At 38.3% G+C, this 21,428-nt stretch overlaps 4 protein-coding genes across 9 annotated transcripts; 1 reads left to right on the forward strand and 3 right to left on the reverse strand.

The window, feature by feature from the left end:
* Window positions 1–31: 31 nt before the first annotated feature.
* Window positions 32–3,833, reverse strand: LOC111799689 (uncharacterized). Of its 2 annotated transcripts, XM_023683131.2 has the most exons (5): window positions 3,434–3,833; window positions 3,162–3,358; window positions 2,885–2,989; window positions 998–2,778; window positions 32–365 (listed from the first exon to the last, which is right to left on the reverse strand). In XM_023683131.2, exons 1-5 carry the CDS (start codon window positions 3,534–3,536, stop codon window positions 356–358), a joined length of 2,196 nt encoding a protein of 731 aa, XP_023538899.2. In that variant the 5' UTR covers window positions 3,537–3,833; the 3' UTR covers window positions 32–355. The 2 variants fall into 2 exon arrangements, with proteins under 2 accessions (XP_023538899.2, XP_023538898.2); XM_023683130.2 differs by lacking the exon at window positions 32–365 and having other exon boundaries at window positions 879–2,778.
* Window positions 3,834–4,672: 839 nt separating this feature from the next.
* On the reverse strand, window positions 4,673–8,541 carry LOC111799688 (zinc finger CCCH domain-containing protein 30). 2 transcript variants are annotated; one of them, XM_023683128.2, is made up of 2 exons: window positions 8,351–8,541; window positions 4,673–7,247 (listed from the first exon to the last, which is right to left on the reverse strand). In XM_023683128.2, the coding sequence occupies exon 2, from the start codon at window positions 7,146–7,148 to the stop codon at window positions 5,043–5,045; it is 2,106 nt and encodes a 701-aa protein (XP_023538896.2). In that variant the 5' UTR covers window positions 7,149–7,247; window positions 8,351–8,541; the 3' UTR covers window positions 4,673–5,042. The 2 variants fall into 2 exon arrangements, with proteins under 2 accessions (XP_023538896.2, XP_023538897.2); XM_023683129.2 differs by lacking the exon at window positions 8,351–8,541 and having other exon boundaries at window positions 4,673–6,835; window positions 6,921–7,061.
* A 1,253-nt stretch (window positions 8,542–9,794) lies between these two features.
* Window positions 9,795–13,661, forward strand: LOC111799687 (ATP phosphoribosyltransferase 1, chloroplastic). Of its 3 annotated transcripts, none has more exons than XM_023683125.2 (12): window positions 9,795–10,244; window positions 10,323–10,610; window positions 10,689–10,748; window positions 10,858–10,971; window positions 11,091–11,156; window positions 11,231–11,338; window positions 11,463–11,546; window positions 12,335–12,436; window positions 12,530–12,643; window positions 12,718–12,798; window positions 12,917–13,036; window positions 13,197–13,661. In XM_023683125.2, exons 2-12 carry the CDS (start codon window positions 10,353–10,355, stop codon window positions 13,290–13,292), a joined length of 1,203 nt encoding a protein of 400 aa, XP_023538893.1. In that variant the 5' UTR covers window positions 9,795–10,244; window positions 10,323–10,352; the 3' UTR covers window positions 13,293–13,661. The 3 variants fall into 3 exon arrangements, with proteins under 3 accessions (XP_023538893.1, XP_086982000.1, XP_023538895.1); XM_023683127.2 differs by having other exon boundaries at window positions 9,796–10,244; window positions 10,494–10,610; XM_087125874.1 differs by having other exon boundaries at window positions 9,795–10,610.
* A 143-nt stretch (window positions 13,662–13,804) lies between these two features.
* LOC111799686 (villin-3) lies at window positions 13,805–21,403 on the reverse strand. 2 transcript variants are annotated; one of them, XM_023683123.2, is made up of 24 exons: window positions 20,854–21,403; window positions 19,938–20,089; window positions 19,688–19,787; window positions 19,389–19,457; window positions 19,064–19,300; window positions 18,800–18,977; window positions 18,546–18,678; window positions 18,233–18,392; window positions 18,008–18,158; window positions 17,818–17,918; window positions 17,572–17,730; window positions 17,066–17,134; window positions 16,921–16,989; window positions 16,686–16,823; window positions 16,432–16,560; window positions 16,109–16,256; window positions 15,985–15,995; window positions 15,769–15,909; window positions 15,561–15,686; window positions 15,385–15,447; window positions 15,109–15,213; window positions 14,772–15,024; window positions 14,447–14,685; window positions 13,805–14,364 (listed from the first exon to the last, which is right to left on the reverse strand). In XM_023683123.2, exons 2-24 carry the CDS (start codon window positions 19,991–19,993, stop codon window positions 14,251–14,253), a joined length of 2,949 nt encoding a protein of 982 aa, XP_023538891.1. In that variant the 5' UTR covers window positions 19,994–20,089; window positions 20,854–21,403; the 3' UTR covers window positions 13,805–14,250. The 2 variants fall into 2 exon arrangements, with proteins under 2 accessions (XP_023538891.1, XP_023538892.1); XM_023683124.2 differs by having other exon boundaries at window positions 14,772–15,021; window positions 20,854–21,401.
* Between the last annotated feature and the right edge of the window lie 25 nt (window positions 21,404–21,428).

Genomic DNA, 21,428 nt, shown 5'->3' on the forward strand with positions numbered 1-21,428 from the left:
AAGGAATAGAGAGAAGATTTGAAACATAGAAGATGATAAGAGAAGTGAAATTGATTACAGAAACAAACAAAAAGAGAGAGGAACGGTAGAATGAGGAGGTAAAAGGAAATTAAATGAAGTGTGAGAGTAGTGTTGTTCATAGGATTCTATATTGGAGAGATCTAAGTGAGTTGAAGAAGAGTGACAAGTGAAGAGTGAAGAGAGAAAGTCACCTCAGTTCATTTTTGCAGTTCACGGGCTCTTCTTTTTCACATGTTTTTGTGCCATGATTCTCGAGTCTCTGCTCTTCATCTTTATCCCATGTTCGTGCTTCCTAAGGAGCTTGAATTGTTGATGCAGTGGAGTCATCTTCTTCTCATCCCAACCTAAGAAACACGTGTTATCCACATCTGATTAATGGTTTCAATCTCAAATCAGTACTCATATAAGGCCAAATATCATAATGCATCTAAAATATGCTTACTTACAAGCACATCCTACCCACTAGTAAGTTCCAAAACTATGATAAATTACGATGGTATAAGAACGTTTACCGCATTGTTCCAACCTAATCAAATAATTTCTCCCAAAAGTCATACGACAACTTGCTCCCCGAAATCTATCACTTCTTTGATGCGAGGTGCCCCATAGATGGAACATGTAAATTTTTATCCCACTAATTTATTATGAATTCTATTCAGGCTTATACAATTATATCTACAATTTACACCAAGATATAGCTTGATAAGCAATATTGCCGAAAAGTTTTGTGTAGGTCCGTGTCTTTTCTGCAAATATTCTCTGATTTCTTTCTTTTCATAGATTCGAAAAGAGAGCCATGATGAGATTTTTCCACAATAGGGCTTTTACGTTCTTGAAAGGGTGGTACGTTAAGGCCATATCGAAAAAATCACCATTATTCCCTACTTGAAAAATTCACAGTTAGCCTAAACCAAAACAGGAATGGAGGGTAATAGCAAATAGAAACTAACTACTACAGAAGTATGAAGAAACTAACTGATGATATTTCCGTCGAAATCTTATGGAATATCTAGAAATGATAGACTGATCATTGTCATCATCATCAGAATATTTTTCTCCTCCTATATTTATAGCATAAGAAGGTTCCTCTTCCTTGTCATCAGTTTGGTACTGTAAACCTTCTTGCATACCCGCTGCTTCAACTGGCCCTTGATCTTCGTGGAGAGTATCATAAATGTCATGTTGCTCTGTGGCTTCTAGACCATCTTTCAGTTCTGCAACATTTCCTTGACACTCTTGGTTCACCAATTCATCGCCGTCTTTCTCTCCAGATAAAACATCGGGCGCAACTCTCGAAGAACTTGCCTCGTTTTCTCGGCGATTGGAATTAGGAATTTGCAATGACTTCGACAGCTCTATTCTTCGCTCAATATCTGTAACTGTCGCGGATTGATGGTTAACAGCTTCCTTTACATGTTCTCCATCTAGAGTTACTTGATTGTCTTGATTTTCCAAGTGTTGTTCACTAATTTTAGCAGCATCCTCAACTCTAGCATTTCGTGAAGGATCAAGATCTTTTTGTTGCAATGCCTCTTGAATAAGTATTGAGTATTGTCCCAAACAAGTACGAAAAAAGGAAGCAATATTTTTCTTTGCCAATGCAGCATTCTTCTTAGCTTCAAGGTATTCTGATATAGCAAGTGAGCATAAGCAGAATGGACAACTAAAACCGCCTTCACCATGCATCCTAGCTGAGGAATCCAAGCACTTATCATGAACCACCAAAGGACAATCACTAACATTACAGGACAATAACTGACCACCTTCATTGCATTTCACACAAACGCTCCCCTCAGCTAATAGAAAAGAATCACGATCCGCCATACATTGAGAACTAATAAATTCTTTCTTTTTCGCTGCAATCGTTTGAATATGGTATCCATCACTATCACTTAACATATCTTTCTCTTTCTCATCGGGATTCATGCCAACATCAATATCGGTAGCAACGGTCTTCGGCAGAAATCCACAATGGGACAGAGTGTTCATTTCATTTACATTATTATCAACCCCGAAGTCATGCTTGGAATCACCGGTGATGATATCATGCAGGTTGCCTTCAACAGGAGAATTATTAGATGCTTTTTGTTCAACTGGCAGTTCATTTCCATCTTTTGATTTCTCCAAACTAATAACTTCATCCATCTCAACATCTTGTGAAGGTCGCAACTTAGTATAACAAGGAGTACTTGATTCAACCTGATGCAGTTCATCAGTAGCAGTATACTGTCCTGACTTCTTTGACCCAAAATGCTCCTCCTCTACAACTTTGTCTTCCACGGAAGTCATCTGATGATCAATATCATCTCTCTCTTGTGTCACAACTCTTTCAGGTGAAGCTTCAAACACCTCAGCTCCATGTGAAGAAGCCACTTCATGTCCTGAATGCGAAGTATGTGCATCAAGCCCCTTACGCCTCTTAGCATTCACGTAACCATCATTACAACCAAGTAACTGTCTTGCCTCATCTTCAGATGTTAAATCAACAATACTCCTTTTAGATGGTAACAAACTAGAAGTAGATGGGTCTGCCACAGACAGTCTTCTTCTTTCTTCCTCAAGCAGTACAGGGCTTCCTCTGCCCGTTTCCTTTTGAGCTTGAGGATCAGAAGAGCTAGTATCTAGTCTCCTGCAGCGCTCGTTAAGATCGCCATTATTCAGAAAAATCCTATCCTGCATTTTTACGGGCATCAACCCACTCTTCTGCATTAAGAAATCAGCATATGGATGTGTACCATCAAGAATTGAATCTTGCAGCTGTACCAAAAGAAACAAAACAACAACTTCACAAATGGCCATACCTTCGAAAAAGGATGGGAGCAAATAAAGTAGAGAGTAGAGACAAGTCATGAATTGTTTTCACCTGAAGCAATGTACACCGCATGGATGCTCTTTTTTGAGCAATAAAGGGACTAACATCCCATTTTGACATATCTGGTTCAGCCATTCTTAAGGCAGATTTTGAAGTCTAACAACCACAGCAAAAAAACAAAATTCTATGTCAATGCATACCCATTTCTTGAAAGCCAGAATGTATATATCTGATATGGAGATAATCAGGCTCAGTTCGCTTCCTAAACACAATGCACTATAGGGCTAGGAAATCAGAAATCTACAACAAAATTTTGAAGAAGTATTACCTCCTTACATACGCGTTTAAGAACATCTTCACAGCACTCAGATGAATCGAACATAACTTTTGATTGTTCAGCAGGAGAGCCATTTTCTCCACTGTAATTTAAAGGGCCAAACAAACCCTCCAAGCATCTCAAAGCAATCATTTCCCCGGCGTTCTTTCTTGTAACCTCAGGTAATTCTTTACCCTCATCAATTACATCTGTAAAAAGATAGAACGCTGAGTTATACAATAATAATTTGACTCTAAAGGATCTAAAGAATTGACAGTGAGTACCACGTAATAGAGAGTGTTTCACTTCCTTGAAACTTGCAAGGGCTTCAACGGTCCAACGCCAAGCAACAGCTGAACTTGAAGCAGATTCATGTTCGTTCTCCATCGGGAATCAAGGCACAAAACGCCCGAATTCAACTAAATTAGCACAATTTAATGCAGAATCCAAAGCTCATGTCACACTGAAGAGAATCAACAAGCAATAAACACGATCATTTAGGGTTTCCTGCCATTACAACGAACTGTCGAAGAATCAAAAAGGAAAGATTTACAACGATCATTCAATAGCTCGATGTAGAGGGAATTGGAAGAAGATACGAGGATTCCGAAGAAGGATGGAATCGGCGAAGAACATCGAAAGGATCTCGAAGAAGAATGAAGTTAAACCATAGACTTTGTTTAGATAAAACCCAAAAGGGTATTTTTACCACGATTTTTACTTTTCTAAAAAAATAAAAATAAATGCCCTTTTAACTTCTTAATTTTATTTGAGCTGAATTGTATATTTACATATAGATTTTAAAACTTTTAATATATTTAATATGTCTTAATTAATTTCTTAACTTTTAAAGATCCATTAAAAATTGATTGATTTGATGAAAGTTTTTATGCCTAATAAAATCCTAAAATTTATATATTATTTATAAGGAGTCTGTAAATTTATAAAAATTTCAAACTAAACTTTTATTTGATAGGAAAATTTTGGTGAGTGAGAGAAAAATTACCCAAAAAAATTGTATACAATGATGCGAGGCTATCAAATATCTCATACTAATTTTTAAAATTTAAGATCGATGTTGGATAAAACTATGATTACGATTGTGACCAAAATGTGGACTATAATGACAATAAGATACTACACAACCCGCTTTATAAGTCTCTTAATTTTCACTATTTTCTAGAAGTTTTATATAACGAACCTAATAGATCATTAGTATGAAATATGAAAATGAAATTTGAAAGCATCTATTTCCAAAAGATTACACAAAGATTTGAGCACAGGAATATTACCTCCATAGATTATTTAAATAATACATTAAAAAACTGATCCTTCAAACAAATCAACATCAACTGATTATGATGTGACCATTACACAGAACTCCCATAATCTAATCGTTCCATTCATATAATCTACAAAAGATAAAGAATCCATTATCTTATCTTCACTACTCAGAATCAAGTTCCTTCTCCACACAAGTGTTCAATCAATCCAACAGTGGGTAAACAGTGGGAATTGCTTGGTTAAGTTAATGAATGAGGTGATGAATTAAGATGTGAATGTGATATGATGTTCATTACAATTAAACATGATGATGCTACTCACAACTGGGAATTTTGGGACATTTTTCTTCTTTTTAATGCCAACCTAATAGGATCTAAGTTTAAAAAACAAAGAATAAAACCTACCTGGGTTCTAAATTGTCGACATTAACTAAGAGGTTGTCATAAAAATGGTCGCCTTCGAGTGAGGGTGATTAACTCCCCCCTTTCGCCTCGTGAAGATGCATTTTTTCTTCCCATGCCCAACAACAAAAATCGAAAAAAGAAAAAAAAAAAAGGCATGTTATATACCAAAATATAACTGTTGTTAACTACCTCCACCGACACGACTTCAGTTTTGTTGTGCGACGAGATGATCGAGCTGCATTTGCTCGAGCCATGCTCCCAATGCAGCATGGTCAACTGACTCCATTTGGGAGTTCATGTTAGAACTCTCACCTTCAGATACAAAATTATTGCCACCTGAGTTGGGATGAGCCTGCTTTTCTTTTATCTCAGTTGGAGATTCTTTTACAAGCGATTGAACCCATGATAAATCTGGTTCTTCTCCATTGTTCCCAAGCTCAAACGACGACGATTGCTTAAGTTTACCCATTTCATCTGCATTGACTGCCCAATCAGGTCTTCTATTAGAAGGTCCCCATTTAGACCAAGAACTTGTAGGGGAACCAACAACAGAAGCAGAATTGGCACCTAGTTCACGCGAGCTGAGGCTGCCAAACGGTGGCTGTTTCTCTCTATGAGCTAACATGGACAAGCGAGAGCCCATGGGAGAGATCGGTTCCAGATTTCGTGGAGACATCCTCCCAGATGATGGAACCCCAAAGGAAGCCTGCAATAGAGGGTGGTCAACATTTTTAGGAGAGAAATTTGTATTGATTGGTGACAAAATATTTTGTTGCTGCTGAAATTGATTGATAACAGCTGATTTGTGTGTAGGGGAGAAAACAGCTGAAGCCAAAGCTTGATCGGAGTATCTGGGAGATAAACTTTCAGCAGAGAAGAGATCGTCAAGATTCGAAGGAGTCAGAGTCTTCAGCCGACCAGAACGGCTCAATGAGTTTGAACTTAATGGTGGCTGAGAAAGACAGTTCAAGTCATTAACCAGCTGCTGTTGTTGCATATCAAAATCGCTCAGATAATCGAAGTCCTCCGCAGGGATGTCTCTTGCACTCAAAGAAGATCTTAGGCGGCTGGATTGAATATTGCTTCCTGGAAGATGCAAGACAGGTACATTCGGTTGAGACCACGCCATGGATGAGTGAGACATGCCATTGGCAGAGGGAGACATTGGAGGAGTGAACGATGATGGAGATATCATAGGGACTGAAGATGGAGAACCAGGTAGAAGGTTCATGACTGTATTATTATATTCCATAGCAGAAGCCCCAGAAGTTGCAGAGCCAGTCGAAACATACAGTGGTCGAAGTTCCTCAGTCCTGTGTGCAAAGAAGCAGACTCTCCTTGAGCAATTTGTGCCATCTTTGCAAAGTCGGGTCCGATATTGTGCTGGGTGCAGCCAGCACTCGAACACCCCGTGAGCATATTCACACATATCTCCCCATCTGCAAGCACCCTTCCGAAAATCGGGACAAGGTACACAGCTATAATGAAACTTTCTTGGATCCCTCCTCCTGGCATTCTCTCCAGGGTGGACAAAGGGGCACTCAGTCCAATCATGAGAGTAAGCCCGTGAACAGGGTCGAACCTTGAACGAATACATTCGAAATTCATCAGTTGAGTAAATACTGTTCTTGATGTCCGGAAGAGAAATATCAACAGGGTATTCTTTCTTCTCAGATGGAGAAAACATAGGAAAATCATTTAGTTTCGACTTTGTTGGAGAAGAAACCAACTCTGATGCAGATGAGGGGGCATTCAGAGGAGATGAAGGGCGAGGAGAATGCAAATTTCTTGCGCCTTTTAAACCATCAAGATTTCCTTCACCAGACAAACCATATGTTCTAAGAAGCTCTGTAAGGATTGATTTAAACTCTGCATGCCTTGGGGGGGCAACAATCACATCAACGGGTCGGTGTCCATTCCCATCAACCATACTAGAATCAGCACCAGCAGCTAAGAGCAGCTTCACAATATCTACAGCATTTGCAGCCCCACCTGAGGCTGCACAATGAAGGGCAGTGCTTCGGTCAAGACCAACGGCGCGGTTTACATCAGCACAAGAAAGAGAAAGAATAAGCTTCAGAACCTCAATGCTTCCATAAGTAGCAGCAACCATTAAAGGTGTTCTCTGCTCATTAATCATCTGCTTTGAGCCTCTCAATCGACCATACCACAAACCAATCTCATCAATACCAGAAGGGTCGCGCTCAATCGATCTCTTAAAGGCATCAATGTCATCATTTGCAGAAAGCTCGAGCAAACTGGAAAAGGCATCATCTGTTTCGACAGTCAAGTTATTCATGACTGAGCCCATGGACTTACACAGTCAAAAGAACAGAAGAAATTTCTTGAAGACGATATGGACTTCAGCTCTAAACCACAGAACATGCTTCCTTCATCAGGAGAATGCCAGCTGAACTCAAGAAACCATGCCAAGAAGAAAAAAAAAATACAGGATAGGATTTTAGTAAACAAAAATATACAGAAAGAAGACAATATAAATAGTTATTCGCATATAATATATGTGGCAAATGGGAACGAAATGAGAAAGAAGATAAGAACTTTACTCAGATTCAGCAGATTCTGTGAGCACTAAAATACAGACAAATTCCTAGAATACGTTCCCACAGGTAAATTCAATTGAAAGAAAATGGAAAGACAATCTGCACATAAGTTAAATCTTCTTTTATCTTCTTCTTTTTTTTTTTTTTCTTTTTTTTTTTTTGTGGGATTAAAAGGGAGATTACGAACAGGACGGTTAATTGCTTACATAATCATCCCAACCATCTTCTCTAATTCCTCACCCTAAATTAAAAACAATGAAAATAAAAATAACAAAAAATTTCTAAATCACAATTATCTGCATGAAGATCATCCTGAATTTAATTTCTGTAAATAAAAAATAAAAAAGCAATAAACTAGTTTAGTTTCAGCGTGGTGATTTAATCCGATCCATACGTCCCCAAACCAACAAGTAGACATTTTCTGGATTTTGTTCAACAAAAATACAATTTTTTAGGTGGAGAACCCCAGAATCATAACAGAAAAACAATAGTCAACAATAATTCAAATACATATATCTATATACATATATATATGTATGTATGTATATAAACTCCTTATTAATATTCACGACAACACAATAATACAATACAATTACCAAGCTCCTCCAATTTCATGCGATCCAAAACAAAAATACAAACCAAACAGAAAATCGACGGCGAAACCAAAATAACGAGGATGAAATACAAAGCTCAAACCAAAAAATACAATAAAATTTGAAAGAACAAAAGCACGGATCGATCATCAAGCATTACTCCACAAAATCAAACCTAACCCAAAATCCCAAAATCACACGAAAATGGCACAAACCAACAAATAGCAGCTAAAACCATTTGAAGGTGAATCAAAACATCTCTACGCTTTCCATTTCGTTAGATTACAAGAACATCACAAATCAGAGCAAGAGCAAAAATAAAAAGAATAAGTAGGGATCGAAGAGAAGCGAAATCGTACCGAAAATTGAGGGAAAAAGGAAGTCAGTGAAGATTGAACGAGTGAGTGAGATCAATCCAGAGCTTCAAAGAGAGCATTTGACGACTGGAGAGAGTGAGAAACTGCGAGTAGAGAGAGCGAAGAAGAAGAGAGCTTGTTCTTCCTCGACCCCCAATGTTTTTGCTTTCTCATGAGAAATAAAATAAATTATAATTTAAAATACCCTAAAAAAATGAAACTTTATTCATTATTATTTTAATTATTATTTTACTCGTTTGAGAAAACCGCCTATCCAATATCAGCAAAAGGGAATTTGGAGGGAAAAAAAAAAAAAACAAAGCCCAAAGCGCAATGGGTTATATTCCTCTGGTCCTCACTCATATCCGAACAATTTTCTTTCACCCAATATTATCTCGCCACGTAAGAGTAAGCGTATTTTCGTCACTTCCTTCACGTGGGCTGCTGATTAGATTGGTTGGATCATGATATAATTGTGAGACTGCACAGACAGAAAAAGACACTCGATATAGTGTCAAATTTCAGGCAAATTCATCCTAAATTCACTCGACATGAAAGTTCAAGTAGACTGAGGCTAGAATCCAGTGCCGCATGCTCACACTAAAATTATCCAGAGTATCTGACGACGTGGCAGGGACAAATCTTTTCTTTTCTTTTTCTTTTTCTTTTTCTTTTTTATAGAAAATTTTAATATATATATATTTTTTTAATATATACTAAATTTAGTTGGATATATCAAAATTGAGGCCTGAGGGGATAAAACTTTATGTCAATTCTTGAAAGAAAAAAAATGAGGATTAAATTCGATTTATTTCGATACTTTTTCAACTTTTATATATAGAAATTTGTTTCTCCATAATTTTTATTGGATGGTTCATATGGAACCGATTCTCCTCATAAAGTAGGAGAAAATAACCATTTTTTTTTAATAATAATACTAATTTTTAATTAAAAAATTAAATCAATTTAGTTTAATTTTAAAATATTATTACATTACATTTTATTTACGCATATAAAATTCCCTATTCCAATATTCGAATTTATACTACAACCTTTAACAATGTCGTTTTTAGGAGTAGGGGTAAAATGTCGACATATCCATGCCATATGATATTGTTGTTAAAATTATATTCCCACGTACAGACGCTCAAGACATTTATCTTGCAATATGACTCATGCATGTGTCGTTTCGTATATTCTAAAATATGTTTGATATGACACTCATGATCATAAAAATAGTGAGAGATCATACGTTAACATAGAGTATCAGTCTAGTGTTCAATGAATCTTTTATTTATGCTACAAATCCATCTAGCTTTGGTTAAGTTTGTCACATTGACAATCCTATCTGTAATTTTTAGTGTAGTAAATTTATATATAAATATATTAGTTTTATTATTATTATTATTTTTTATGGTGGGGGCAGCATCTTCTCTTACTTCTTCTTCGTCTTCTTCGGCGACGGTCGCCGACGCTGGCCGCCGTCCTCCTTCTTCCTCATCGTCTTCTTTGGTAAAGGTTACCAACGCCGTCCGCCGTCGTCCTGGCCAGCTGCTTTTCGCCCTTCTCGCCGGTCACTACGGAAAGCTATCCAAAGCTTCGTTCTTCAACGGAAGAGCAGATAGAAGCATCTCCGTCTGAAAGTGACCGGGGATGAGGGCGGCCACAACAAGCTTGGCCGGAAAGAGAAAGAAGAAGAAGAAGGAGAAGCCACCTCGCAATTTTTTTTATTAAATTAATATGCTTGCCAATTAATAATTAATTAAATTTTATTTTTAAGAATATATATATATATATATATATATATATTTTAGATATAAAAAAATGCATATTTGGTCGACACTGAGGACTTCATCTATGCTGTGAGATTGGGTGGCGGCGGCGGCGGCAAACGGAGGTGATTCCTGTATTCCATCCACTCTAATCTCATCCTTAATTTCAATCGCATCTGAAATCCTAGGGTTTTATCTGAAAGTTAATCCATCTTGAATCGGAATTGCGAAAGATGTGGACGTTCACAGCGAGTTTTCAGCAATGTCCGACCTCCTCCATTCCTTTCATTGCCATTTCCTCGCCTTCTTATTCATCTTCTTCGTATTCTCGCCTCTGTTCGAAGCCGCCGACGCTTATTTGCTCTGCCGTACAGTCTCAGGTCGAGACTCTTACTGGAACCACACACGGGAGGATCTCCGATAGAACTGAGATTCGATTTGGGTTGCCTAGTAAAGGTCGCATGGCAACCGATACCCTAGACCTTCTCAAGGTACATTCTTCTTCACCTTTTTTTTTTTTTTTCTTTTTGGGATTTTTCCACTTGTTTGACACTCTTTTTTCTCTCCAGGACTGTCAATTGTCTGTAAAACAAGTCAATCCTCGTCAGTATGTTGCAAATATTCCGCAGGTACTTGCTAACGAATGAGCTTCGGTTTTAGCAATCAATCTATGTGAAGAATTCTGCATATGTTCTTGTGTATTCATTTTATTTACACATTCATTCTGTTCTCTAACAGTTATCGGCCTTGGAAGTCTGGTTTCAAAGGCCTAAAGACATTGTTCGGAAATTGTTATCTGGAGATCTGGACCTCGGCATCGTGGGTCTTGATACAGCAAGCGAGTATGGACAAGTATGGGTCTCAGTATATAACCAATTCCCCTTTCCCCAACTTTTGAATCGGTTCTTTTTTCATTACTTGGAGTGAATTTTGCTTGGCCTTTTGCTTCTGATTGTTATTTTCTTCCATAGGGTAGTGAAGATCTTATCGTTGTTCATGAGGCCCTTGAATATGGTGATTGCCGATTGTCGCTTGCTGTAAGTTTTTTTTTCCCTTGATATCATCCACGATGAATTTTTTATGTCATGACACTGCCATCCTTTCAAACTAGATACCCAAATACGGCATTTTCGAGAATATAAATTCAATCCGGGATCTAGCTCAGATGCCCCAATGGACCGAGGAGAAGCCACTTCGAGTTGCTACTGGCTTTACTTATGTATGGTGTTTTTCTTCATTATTCATCACATCATTGCTTCTTTTTCTTGAAAGTAAAAGATTGTTTCAGTTGGGGTTTGAATGAATTACTAATTGGATAAGTTCAATGATGTTCTTTTTCATAGCTTGGCCCCAAATTTCTTAAAGAAAATGGGTTGGAACACGTCAGTTTTTCAACGGCTGATGGAGCATTAGAAGCTGCCCCTGCGGTAATAGTTCTTGGCGAAATGTAGAGTTTTTGTCTTGAGTTGGTTGCTGGTTTTCACACTGCTTGTATTCTGCTAATGTCAGATTCAATGCATTGACTGATGCTATTGCGAGTGACCAAACCTTGAAATTTCCTTGTAGCATTTAGTTAAGTTTTTGTAGTAGTTCCTTTTTGGATAAAGTAACCATTTACTTTAGCATGTCATCACTATAACCATTTACTTTAGCATGTCATCACTATAACAATTTACGTGAACATTGTCGTCACTATAACCGTTTACTTGAAGCATGTTACTATTGTAAGCTACATACATACATATCGGAGTGAAAACAACTACAAGAAAAATGCTTTGAAACAAGCTATTAAAGATAGTAATTGTTTTAGTTGTTCCAAGAACATGTATCATGCGTGTCTCAAGTAACTGACATTTTTCTTATGCAAGTTTGTCTTGTGAAATAGGATCTATGTTGGGCAAACTTTCAGTTGTCTGGAAACATAATTAGTACTAGAATGTAACCTCTGAAAAGCATTTCAAGCAGGGATGAAAATGCGTTGTCCCATTTACTATACTTTATCCCCTTGTTTGCAGCTAGGAAAGATTAATTAGGTCAAAACTTCTTGCTGCTAATGTACGAATTAAGATGTAAGATACTAAGATAGATAACGTCGATTCCCTGATAGAACTTGTCGGATCCATGATTGAAGGAGACATGGCAATCTGGACAACCTTCACTGCTTAGTTGTACTCCACTATACTTACAGAACCATGTTTTCCCCTTTGAAATGCAGATGGGGATAGCTGATGCTATTTTGGACCTTGTTAGTAGCGGGATTACTCTGAAAGAAAACAATTTGAAAGAAATTGAAGGTGGTGTAGTTTTGGAAAGCCAGGTGAACTTCTTTATTGGATTCTGTCCTTTAGTCTTGTAAAACTGATTTTTTTTATATCAGATGCTTTCTTACTGCAAAGATAATGTTTTCTAGGCTGTTCTTCTTGCCAGCCGAAAGTCCTTGCTTCAAAGAAAAGGTGCTTTAGACACAACCCATGAAATTCTTGAAAGACTGGAGGCACATCTAAGGGCTGTTGGTCAGTTCACGGTGAGTTGTTGTCTGGTTTGTGATCAATATTCCTTTTCCTTCTGAGCTTGATATTATCATGCTCTAACTGGCAGGTGACTGCAAATATAAGAGGAAGTAGTGCACAAGAAGTCGCAGAGCGCGTTTTAAGTCAACCATCATTGTCTGGGTTGCAGGTGGAAGCAATTCTTTCATAACACCACAATAGAAAAGGGAGAAAAAGAATAATTCTTTAGAAAGTGAACGTACATTTTTGCGTATCATGTTTTCTTATTTACATTTTGGTAAATACAGGGCCCTACTGTGAGTCCAGTTTTCTGCAAACGTGATGGGAAGGTGGTAGCTGATTACTATGCCATTGTCATATGTGTCCCCAAAAATTTCCTCTACAAGTCGGTTCAGCAGCTGAGAGCAGTAAGCCATTAGCTTTTGTCTTTTACAATTATTATCCCCAACTTACAAAAACGATGTTCTTAACTTCATCTCTTCCGTCCTTTAATCCCACTATCAACTGGCTTGCCACACACGCACACGACACTATTTATAGTTTCTCACGTGGAACCATTTGGTGCAGATTGGAGGAAGTGGGGTTCTAGTATCTCCTCTGACATACATTTTTGACGAAGAAACTCCCAGATGGAATAATCTTCTCAAAGAACTTGGGCTGTAGTCATTACTACCAGTCATGTAATGCATGAGATGAGAGCGAGTTTATAAAAGGTATCCTATCCTGTTTCTAGTGACCTTAGCAAGAGTACTTCCACTTCCTCTTCCACTTCATCTTCCTCCGACATATCCATCAAACTTGAGTTATTTATGTGTGAATCCTGAACCAGATTCTCTAAGCAGCTTTTGTGTCATTCGTATTCTCGTAAACGTTTTGCGCATTCATCCTTGGCCGTCTCAAATGTATTGTTCTGTTTTGTTTCTTGATTCTATTAGTCGTATTACCTGTTTTTTTTTTTTTTTCTCAAGGATGGGAGGGAGGAAGATTTGGTTATTTGAAATGGTATTTTCAATATTCATCCTCTTACTTGAATTTGATATCTCACAAACACATGAAAATGTGTCTATATATATATTTTAAAGAAGTCAGAGCTATTTCGAGTTCTAAATATCTGAATTAGAGGAATATTAGTATATTGCTAATTTCAATGGCCTAATTGGATCGAGACCGATATATATACATATCAAACAACAAAAATATGTCATTCCTTGTAAAAAATAGAACGCATACAACATAATCGTTTACGTTGAATATACAACCCTCAGCCTACTAGCAAATGAAAACGAAGATGGTAGGGCGACGACACTCACAGATAAACTTCTAGAGGACCAAATGAAAGAATTGGCTGCCTGGTTTTGTAAACTACAACCTCTGAACATTACATAGCAGCAACAATGACCAAAGAGATACATATAGAATGAAAAAGAAAAAAAAAATCACTCTTCAGGCAGCAGCACAATTGAATGGCAATAACTATTGATATGTTCATCAATGGCATATATCAAAATGCCAACAGATTTTCGGGCCCGACCAAGAGACACGAGTACAACCATAATTTCTTTCACGTGAAAGTCGAAAACAAAATAGATGGGGAAATGTAGATATGACCTCGATTCATTCACTAGAACAAATCAGCTTTCTTCTTGTGCATGTCTTGCTTCCATTTTGGCAACTTGTAGAATGCCTCTTTTGTTGTTCCAAATATAGTTTGGAACTCTTCATCAGACAGATAGGCCTAAGACAACATGCCCAAACTGTTGGCACAACCAAACGAAAATATACATATTAACTCAGTAAGAAAACAATACAAAGCGTACCTCTCTCTTTTTGAGGTCGATTCCAGTTACCGGATTATCAGATTTGGCCTTCAGTCGATCATAACCGAAAACAGACAAACTTTTGTCACTGCCATTCTCCTCCTGCAGGCTTTCTTGATTTACATCGGCATCGTCGGGATTGTTTCCCGATGCAGGCGTGGTTTCCCCTGGTTCCTTAAGTTCCAAGACTTCTTCAGGACTCTCTATTTGTTGTATGACATCATCATGTTTTTCTTCAGCTGTCATTGTTTAATGCCACCATATTTAGTCCTTCCATATTCAACTTTACTAATCTAAGAGAAAAGAATGGTAAAAGTGTTGTTGCCTGGGATGTTACTCTCTGGAGGGGGACTGCCATCAGATGAATCATTGGCGCTTTTCTTTTCAGCAGTAAGAACAGAAGAAAGAGCAGCTACTGCTGCTGCCCTTTGTGAGCCCTTCCCCCTGCCCGATACTCTCGAAGCAGAAGTCGTCTTTTCAGGCGACGACTTAAAAGCCGAGGTCAAGGCAGCTAGAGCTTCAGCTCTTTGTCTAGGACCACTTCCAGGGCTGGATCCATTGGACTTGTCCGGACTCTGCTAAGGAAACAAATATATAGTTTATCAACATTGACAACAACAAAAAACTTAGGTAGTACATAACAAGTGTGGTGTGACATTTACCAAATGGGTGGATTTATCTGCAGATGGTTTAAATGCAGACGATAAAGCAGCTAAAGCCGAAGCTCTCTGCGTCGGTCCTCCTCCTTGGTTTCCATTGGACTTTTCCTATCTCAACAAGAGTATCAAATTTCAGTCACCTTGCTATCTAATGAACAGATAGTCACAACATTTTACACCAGAAGAATCGACATATCTCGTAAGGTCTTATATTCGTCATAAGCTCGTTATCAAGAACAGGAACTTCTTTTAAGTAGAAGTTAGAGGAAGTTGATTTACCTCCACAATATGTCCAAGCCCAAAGAGTAAAGTCACCTTCTTTTGGAACGAGTTCCCTTGAACCTGCAAGAACCGAACGAAAATGATCATATCTGAAAAACGTACTTATCAACAGCATAACATATATTATATATAGGATTAAGCAAAAGCCGAGTGAACATAGTTTGAGCACGTACAAGAGCCTTAGTATTATCCCACGAAAAGTATGTCGTGAAGAAGCATGGCTCGTTTCCTTCAGAGACTTTATATAACGGCACGTTAGGAGGCAATCCCTCTAGAGATGCAGCCATCTCCACATATTTCTGGAGGAAAAAAATGGAAGTAATAAGAAAGAAAGCAAATTATTTAGAGAAGTGTAACACAATATAGTCCTGCGACTCGTACCTGACCAATTTCCCAAGCATTTTGCTTTTCTTTGGGGTCGACAGATTGACCGATCCAAATAAACACTTCGGCTTGAGTATCAAGTATCAAGACGTCCTCCGTCAACAGATCATCTTGAGAGAAGTTGTAAATTTCCTCTACCTGCACATGGTAAATATAAGATCATAACACTGCATCTGGTTAACTTCTACATTAACAAGGAATTCAAATATTCACCTGGAACTTTCCTGTAAGGGCAAATGCACCAATATTGAAGCAGTCAAAACAAACAGTCAGCAACGGTAACAGTTGAATACCGAACGAGATAATTTTACGTAACTTAGAAGAGAACATATGTCACCTCTACTGGTCGAAATCGCGTACAAGTGGGGGTCCCTGACGATTTCCTGAGATGCTTTTTTACTGTTGTAACTTTGTTTCCCTCCAAGTGCAAACCAGAAGGTTGAACTCTCTGTTCCTTCCTTGGCATGTTTCAAAGTAACTCCTGGCTGTATCAGGAAGAAAATAAATAAACGTTTGAACAATTTAGCTCAAGTTAGCTCAGGTTCTGAGATCTTCCTACCACTATGTGTCAGACATAAACACATGGTCGAAACCCAAATTTTCGGCGTGCTACATGCACAGGAAACTCATATCCATCAATCTATATATTAGAGACCTTACCTTTAGAAACTCTGCAACTTTTGCAGCTAACTGTTGCTGATCGAATGTACTTTGGTTTCCATGCCATGAAAAAACAGAAGAGCCAGATTGCAGGACAAAACACTCGGTCGAGTTCAAAGAGGTCGCAACCTGATTTACAAATGCATATGGTTTATGCACACACAAATATTCCAAAACCTCAAGAAGGCAGATTAAGACATTCAAAAAGGCATAAATCGCACGTAACAGAAAGAAAAAAAACACCAGAAACATACACCATCAACTTGCACTGCTTTATTGTTGTGAACGGATGTTTGCGATATCCGAATAAGAGCAACAGAATCGACTGTGTAGGTTTCATCTGTCAGAGCTTTATCTGCTATGAGTTTCTTGTAACCAGAGCTCAAGCCACCCTACAGCAGAATTCATCAGAAACTTGTAAACCTATGACGTGATTCGAATTATGAAAGAGATGAAGTTAAGAAATAAGGTTTTTAGAAGACTACCCACCTTGAGAACCACCATAGGTTGAAAGAGGGCAATGAACTGAGGTGGTTCTTTGCCTTGGAATATGCGACCCTGCAAGAAAATACATGATAAGGAAACTCTTTAAGGTAGAGACTATTTTAGTATCTATATTGTATGCTTTTGCTACCTGAACAGGTCTCCCTTTCAGCGAGTTGGACATTGTATTAGTCAACCGCATAGCCATCTTCTGATCTTCCTGAGGTTTTAAATATATAGAGAATGGTTTGATAGCTATAGATTAACGAACACGTATTTGTAACTACAAATGCACATAAATATGTTACGACTGTAACGACCCAAGCCCACCGCTAGCAGATATTGTCCTCTTTGGACTTTCCCTTCTAGGCTTCCTCTCAAGAGGACAATATCTGCTAGCGGTGGGATTCGATTGTGACAAAGACATTGAAATCTGAGGTAATGATGAAACATCCCCACACTTGCCATATGGTTACAAGCACTTATTTCTCTATAGGAAACAAGATCAACAGGAAATTAAGAACATAGCAGATAAAGCTCTAGTTATGTTTGTGTGTGTGTGCGCGTGCGCGCGCGTGTGGCAAGTACACCACCATATTAGAAGTCAAGCACCACGTAGGTTACAATAGTTAAATGTTTTTCAAAATGATAACTGACCTCAATGCTATCCTTTCCAAACCAAGAACACAAGAAATAATCTTCTTTCCTCTCACCGGAGTGGTAGGTGTAAAGAATGATGTAGCAGTCTCCGCTATAAAATTTACCGATATCCTCCACGAGCAATGGAGTTTTGGCACTGCCATTGATTCGCCATACCTGGAGAACGAAAACCATCAAGAACCCAGTTGAACAATCAAACTAATCTAGCCATTTCAAGCAACCAAAACCGAGTATCATTCAAACCTCCATTTTTCCACCTCCCTCCAGCAATGGTGGAACTTCTTCATTCACAGGTGCACTTTTTGTTAATCCCTTCAGACCAAGACCTTGTTGCTTCAATAGAGCTGTTTGTAAAACAAGTACCATATTAAACAATACTTGTAAAGCAAAAGGAAAACCAAACTCATTTGATCCAATTAGATGAAGTAACTACCAGCTACTTTTCCCCGTCCTTCCTCAGCACCTGTAGTCACCGATCCAACTGGCCAGGACCCGAAGTTGGACTTAAAAGAGTGCGTTTCATAACCTTGGATAACCCGTGTCACACGTGTTGACTTTGGCCTACACTGGCTGGCAATAAATTCCTGAAAATAAAGTATTGTTTTGATACATCCCATACATAACTTAAATTACTCGAAATTTTGGCACAGTGGCGTACCTCGGCTACTTGAATCGCTGCTTTTCGCTCTTCTACTTGCGTCACTCTTCCAACCCAAACGAATACTTCAGCACCACAGTCCAACAGATAGCACTTGTTATTTTCCAGTAAGGATTTTGATAGCTCGCCATCGACAACTTTTACTTCTCCACCATCGATGCTACAGAAACCGTTGAGAGAAGTTAGAAATACGTGCCTCCGTGTATAAGAAAGATTCTTATAAATATTAAACCGAACAGGAAGAGAAAAAATCTTTGGAGGAATGCTGGAAACAAATATCATCTAATAGTAATCAAGGAGTGCCAACACATACCTGTGAAGCTTAGCAAGAGCGGGTTCTGGAATGATATCGTCTTCACTAGCAACTTTCTTTCCAATGGGTGCAAAGCCACCAAATAGGACCCAAAATTCGCCCGAGTCGGACTCAGTATCCAACTTCCCATCATCTAGTACATTCAAAAGGACGTCGACTCAACGCATTGCAATGTGGAAACATAATTGAAAACACCAAGGGTTGACTATAAACAGGGGGAGGGTCAGAACAATTAGTGTATCTTCTGCTCTTACCAACAATAGCAACATCGCACTTCCCCTCATGATTTCTATCCTTCAAGAATTGAACCACTTCCAAAGCTTTTGCCCTCTCCTGGATATTGGAATTTGCACCATTGAACTGAAATATCTTGCTCTCTGTGTCTAAGATGAACACATCATCGTGATTCAACGATGAACGAGCGAAAGGAACCTGGATAAACCAAATGCAAAAATAATTGTCAGTAACTCCATGTCTCTGGAAGAAACACTGTTGAATACACTGAAAAGAAAAGTTGCCTGTTTCATTCGGACAACTCGCTTTCCTCTACAGATATACAACTGTGTTTCAAATTTTTCTTCCTCGGGTTTCTTAAATCCAGATGCAACGCCTCCCTCCAATGGTATGATACAAGGTTTGAAGTACGACAAAAACTTTTCTGATTCGTGTCCTTGGATTTCCCTGTGTTGCACTGCACGTCCTCCAAGCGATGCATCGAGCTCCACAGTTTTAATAGCTGCAGTTCCTGCTTCATCCTAATGTAAAACCAAAACAAAAAGTATGATTCACTTTCATTTCTCAATGAGGACAGAGAGGAAAATGAAATAGGCAGAGAAAGAACACCTGACTAGTATCTCTTCCAATCCAAAAGTGTATATCATAGAGGTAAGAACCACCTTTGCCTTGTGTTGTCTGCATAAAAAGTAAAGAGCTTGTAAAACAACATTCTGAAAGTTCCTCTCCTAAACAAATTAAACAAACATCTGAGCTCAAAAACAAAACGAATGTCGATCCTCAGCTCATGTCTCCAAACATCAGACGAGCATTATATGTCCTGTTCGGAACATTCAAGTTGTCTTTTTGCTGATAGAATTATTACGACACGCCCGCATTACAGACGAGAAAAACTAAAAAAGAAATACCTGCAATATTATGTAACTATCCCCCATGTAAAATTTCCCATAGTCGGACTTTTGCAACGGAACAGGCTGAAAGTTTTCAATCCGCCAGATTTCTGTCCCACTAAGAGAAATTAAGTTGAACATCTTAAAGTTTTGAGACATAATCTATATATATATATAGATGAATCAATCAAGAATTTCATCACATACAAGCAACTAAAGCTCTAATCTCAAATGAATTACAGAAATTTTCTAACTTTTCTAAGGATACACTCTCTGTCCAACTGCCTGAAATGCAGGATCCAAGGCTTTGGCAGAGGTAGACATTGGAAAATATTTCTCTGCTACTGTCTCCTTAGCTGCTAGAGAAACTAACAGTTTTTAAATTAATGTATCTGATGTCGGATATGCCACGAGAACTCACTGCAAGAAGAGCGAAAACGAAGCGTGTCAAACAGAGTGATAAATCAGTGGAAACCCCAGCATAGGAACAAGAACATGAGAGATACATGAACAGAATTTAAATTTCGAAGCAGTCGATATAAACGATGCAGTCTAGTTGAACGCTCGTTAATCGAAATGTTATATCATAATGATCTTTAAGATTAAGCCAGCTGCTGGAATCCAGAGCTCAGATGAGGAAGAACAATCCAGAACACAAATCTCTCTGTTAGTCCAAAGGATGAACAATTCCACCATTACAAACATCACAAACCTTACAAGTAAACAATCTTGTAATGTTGATTAATACCACATTCTATCCCGCCCAATTATCTCCTATAATGAGTGAATAAAGAACAAATTACAATGCTCAAGATCCTCCATACCAATTACCACAGATCATATTCAATATCCTTGAACATTGTAATTAAAGAGTGATCTAAGAAGAGTGATAATGTTAAGCCATCATCTCGCAGTAACAATTCGCCAAATCACCAGATTTTCCCCAAAATGGTGGCTGAACTACACAACACACAGTAAGAACACATCCAAACGATATACACCAAGTCCAAAACACTTCCTAATCACCATTGATTAAAAAAGAAACAAAATGGGGAAGTCCCATGAACCAATCAGATCAAATCATCGATTGAATCTAGACCAGATATGTACAACAAGAACAGGGACAAACAATCAAACCCAGAACGAAAAAACCAAAAAACACCCAGATCAAAAAGAAAAATCACATGGGTTAACGATCAAAGACAAGATCAACGAAAAACGCAGCGCAATGGAATGGATTCAGCTGATCCGAAAACAGCAAAACAGCTGCCTGCCCGGAGATCTCTCGCAGCCTCTGCAAATGAAGAGTGGAGGGAAGAGAAATTATTAGGAAATAGAAGAAAGTGGAATGGTGGAAGGACGAGGGCGCAGAGCTGGCAATAAAGAATGATATAGAAGATAGTTGGGAAAAAGAAAAGTGGGAATTATTGCTGTATGTGTCTGTTTTTTCTTTTCTCTCTCCTCTCTCTACAACTTTTCAGCCTTTTGAGATTGGTATTCAGGCGAGTGAGAGAGATATCAAAGTTGGGCTGGGTCCGACCGGTTGACAAGCTCGTTTATTCAAGGGAAGGGATCTGTGGACGGTGGCACCGCCCAAATTGGGCTCTGTTTTTTCTTCGATACCTTTTTTCACGATTTGTCCAGTTTAGCAATCCCTCAAATCAATATGAACAATTGGGTTTGAAATTTCTTGGGAATGAAGATTGAAAAGACAAAGCTTTGACAAAACCCATCATTCAAATGGTAAGAATCTGAAGCT

This window comes from Cucurbita pepo, chromosome 8 (genome assembly GCF_057944985.1).
Source record: "Cucurbita pepo subsp. pepo isolate OVF chromosome 8, ASM5794498v1, whole genome shotgun sequence".
Lineage (NCBI taxonomy): Eukaryota > Viridiplantae > Streptophyta > Magnoliopsida > Cucurbitales > Cucurbitaceae > Cucurbita > Cucurbita pepo.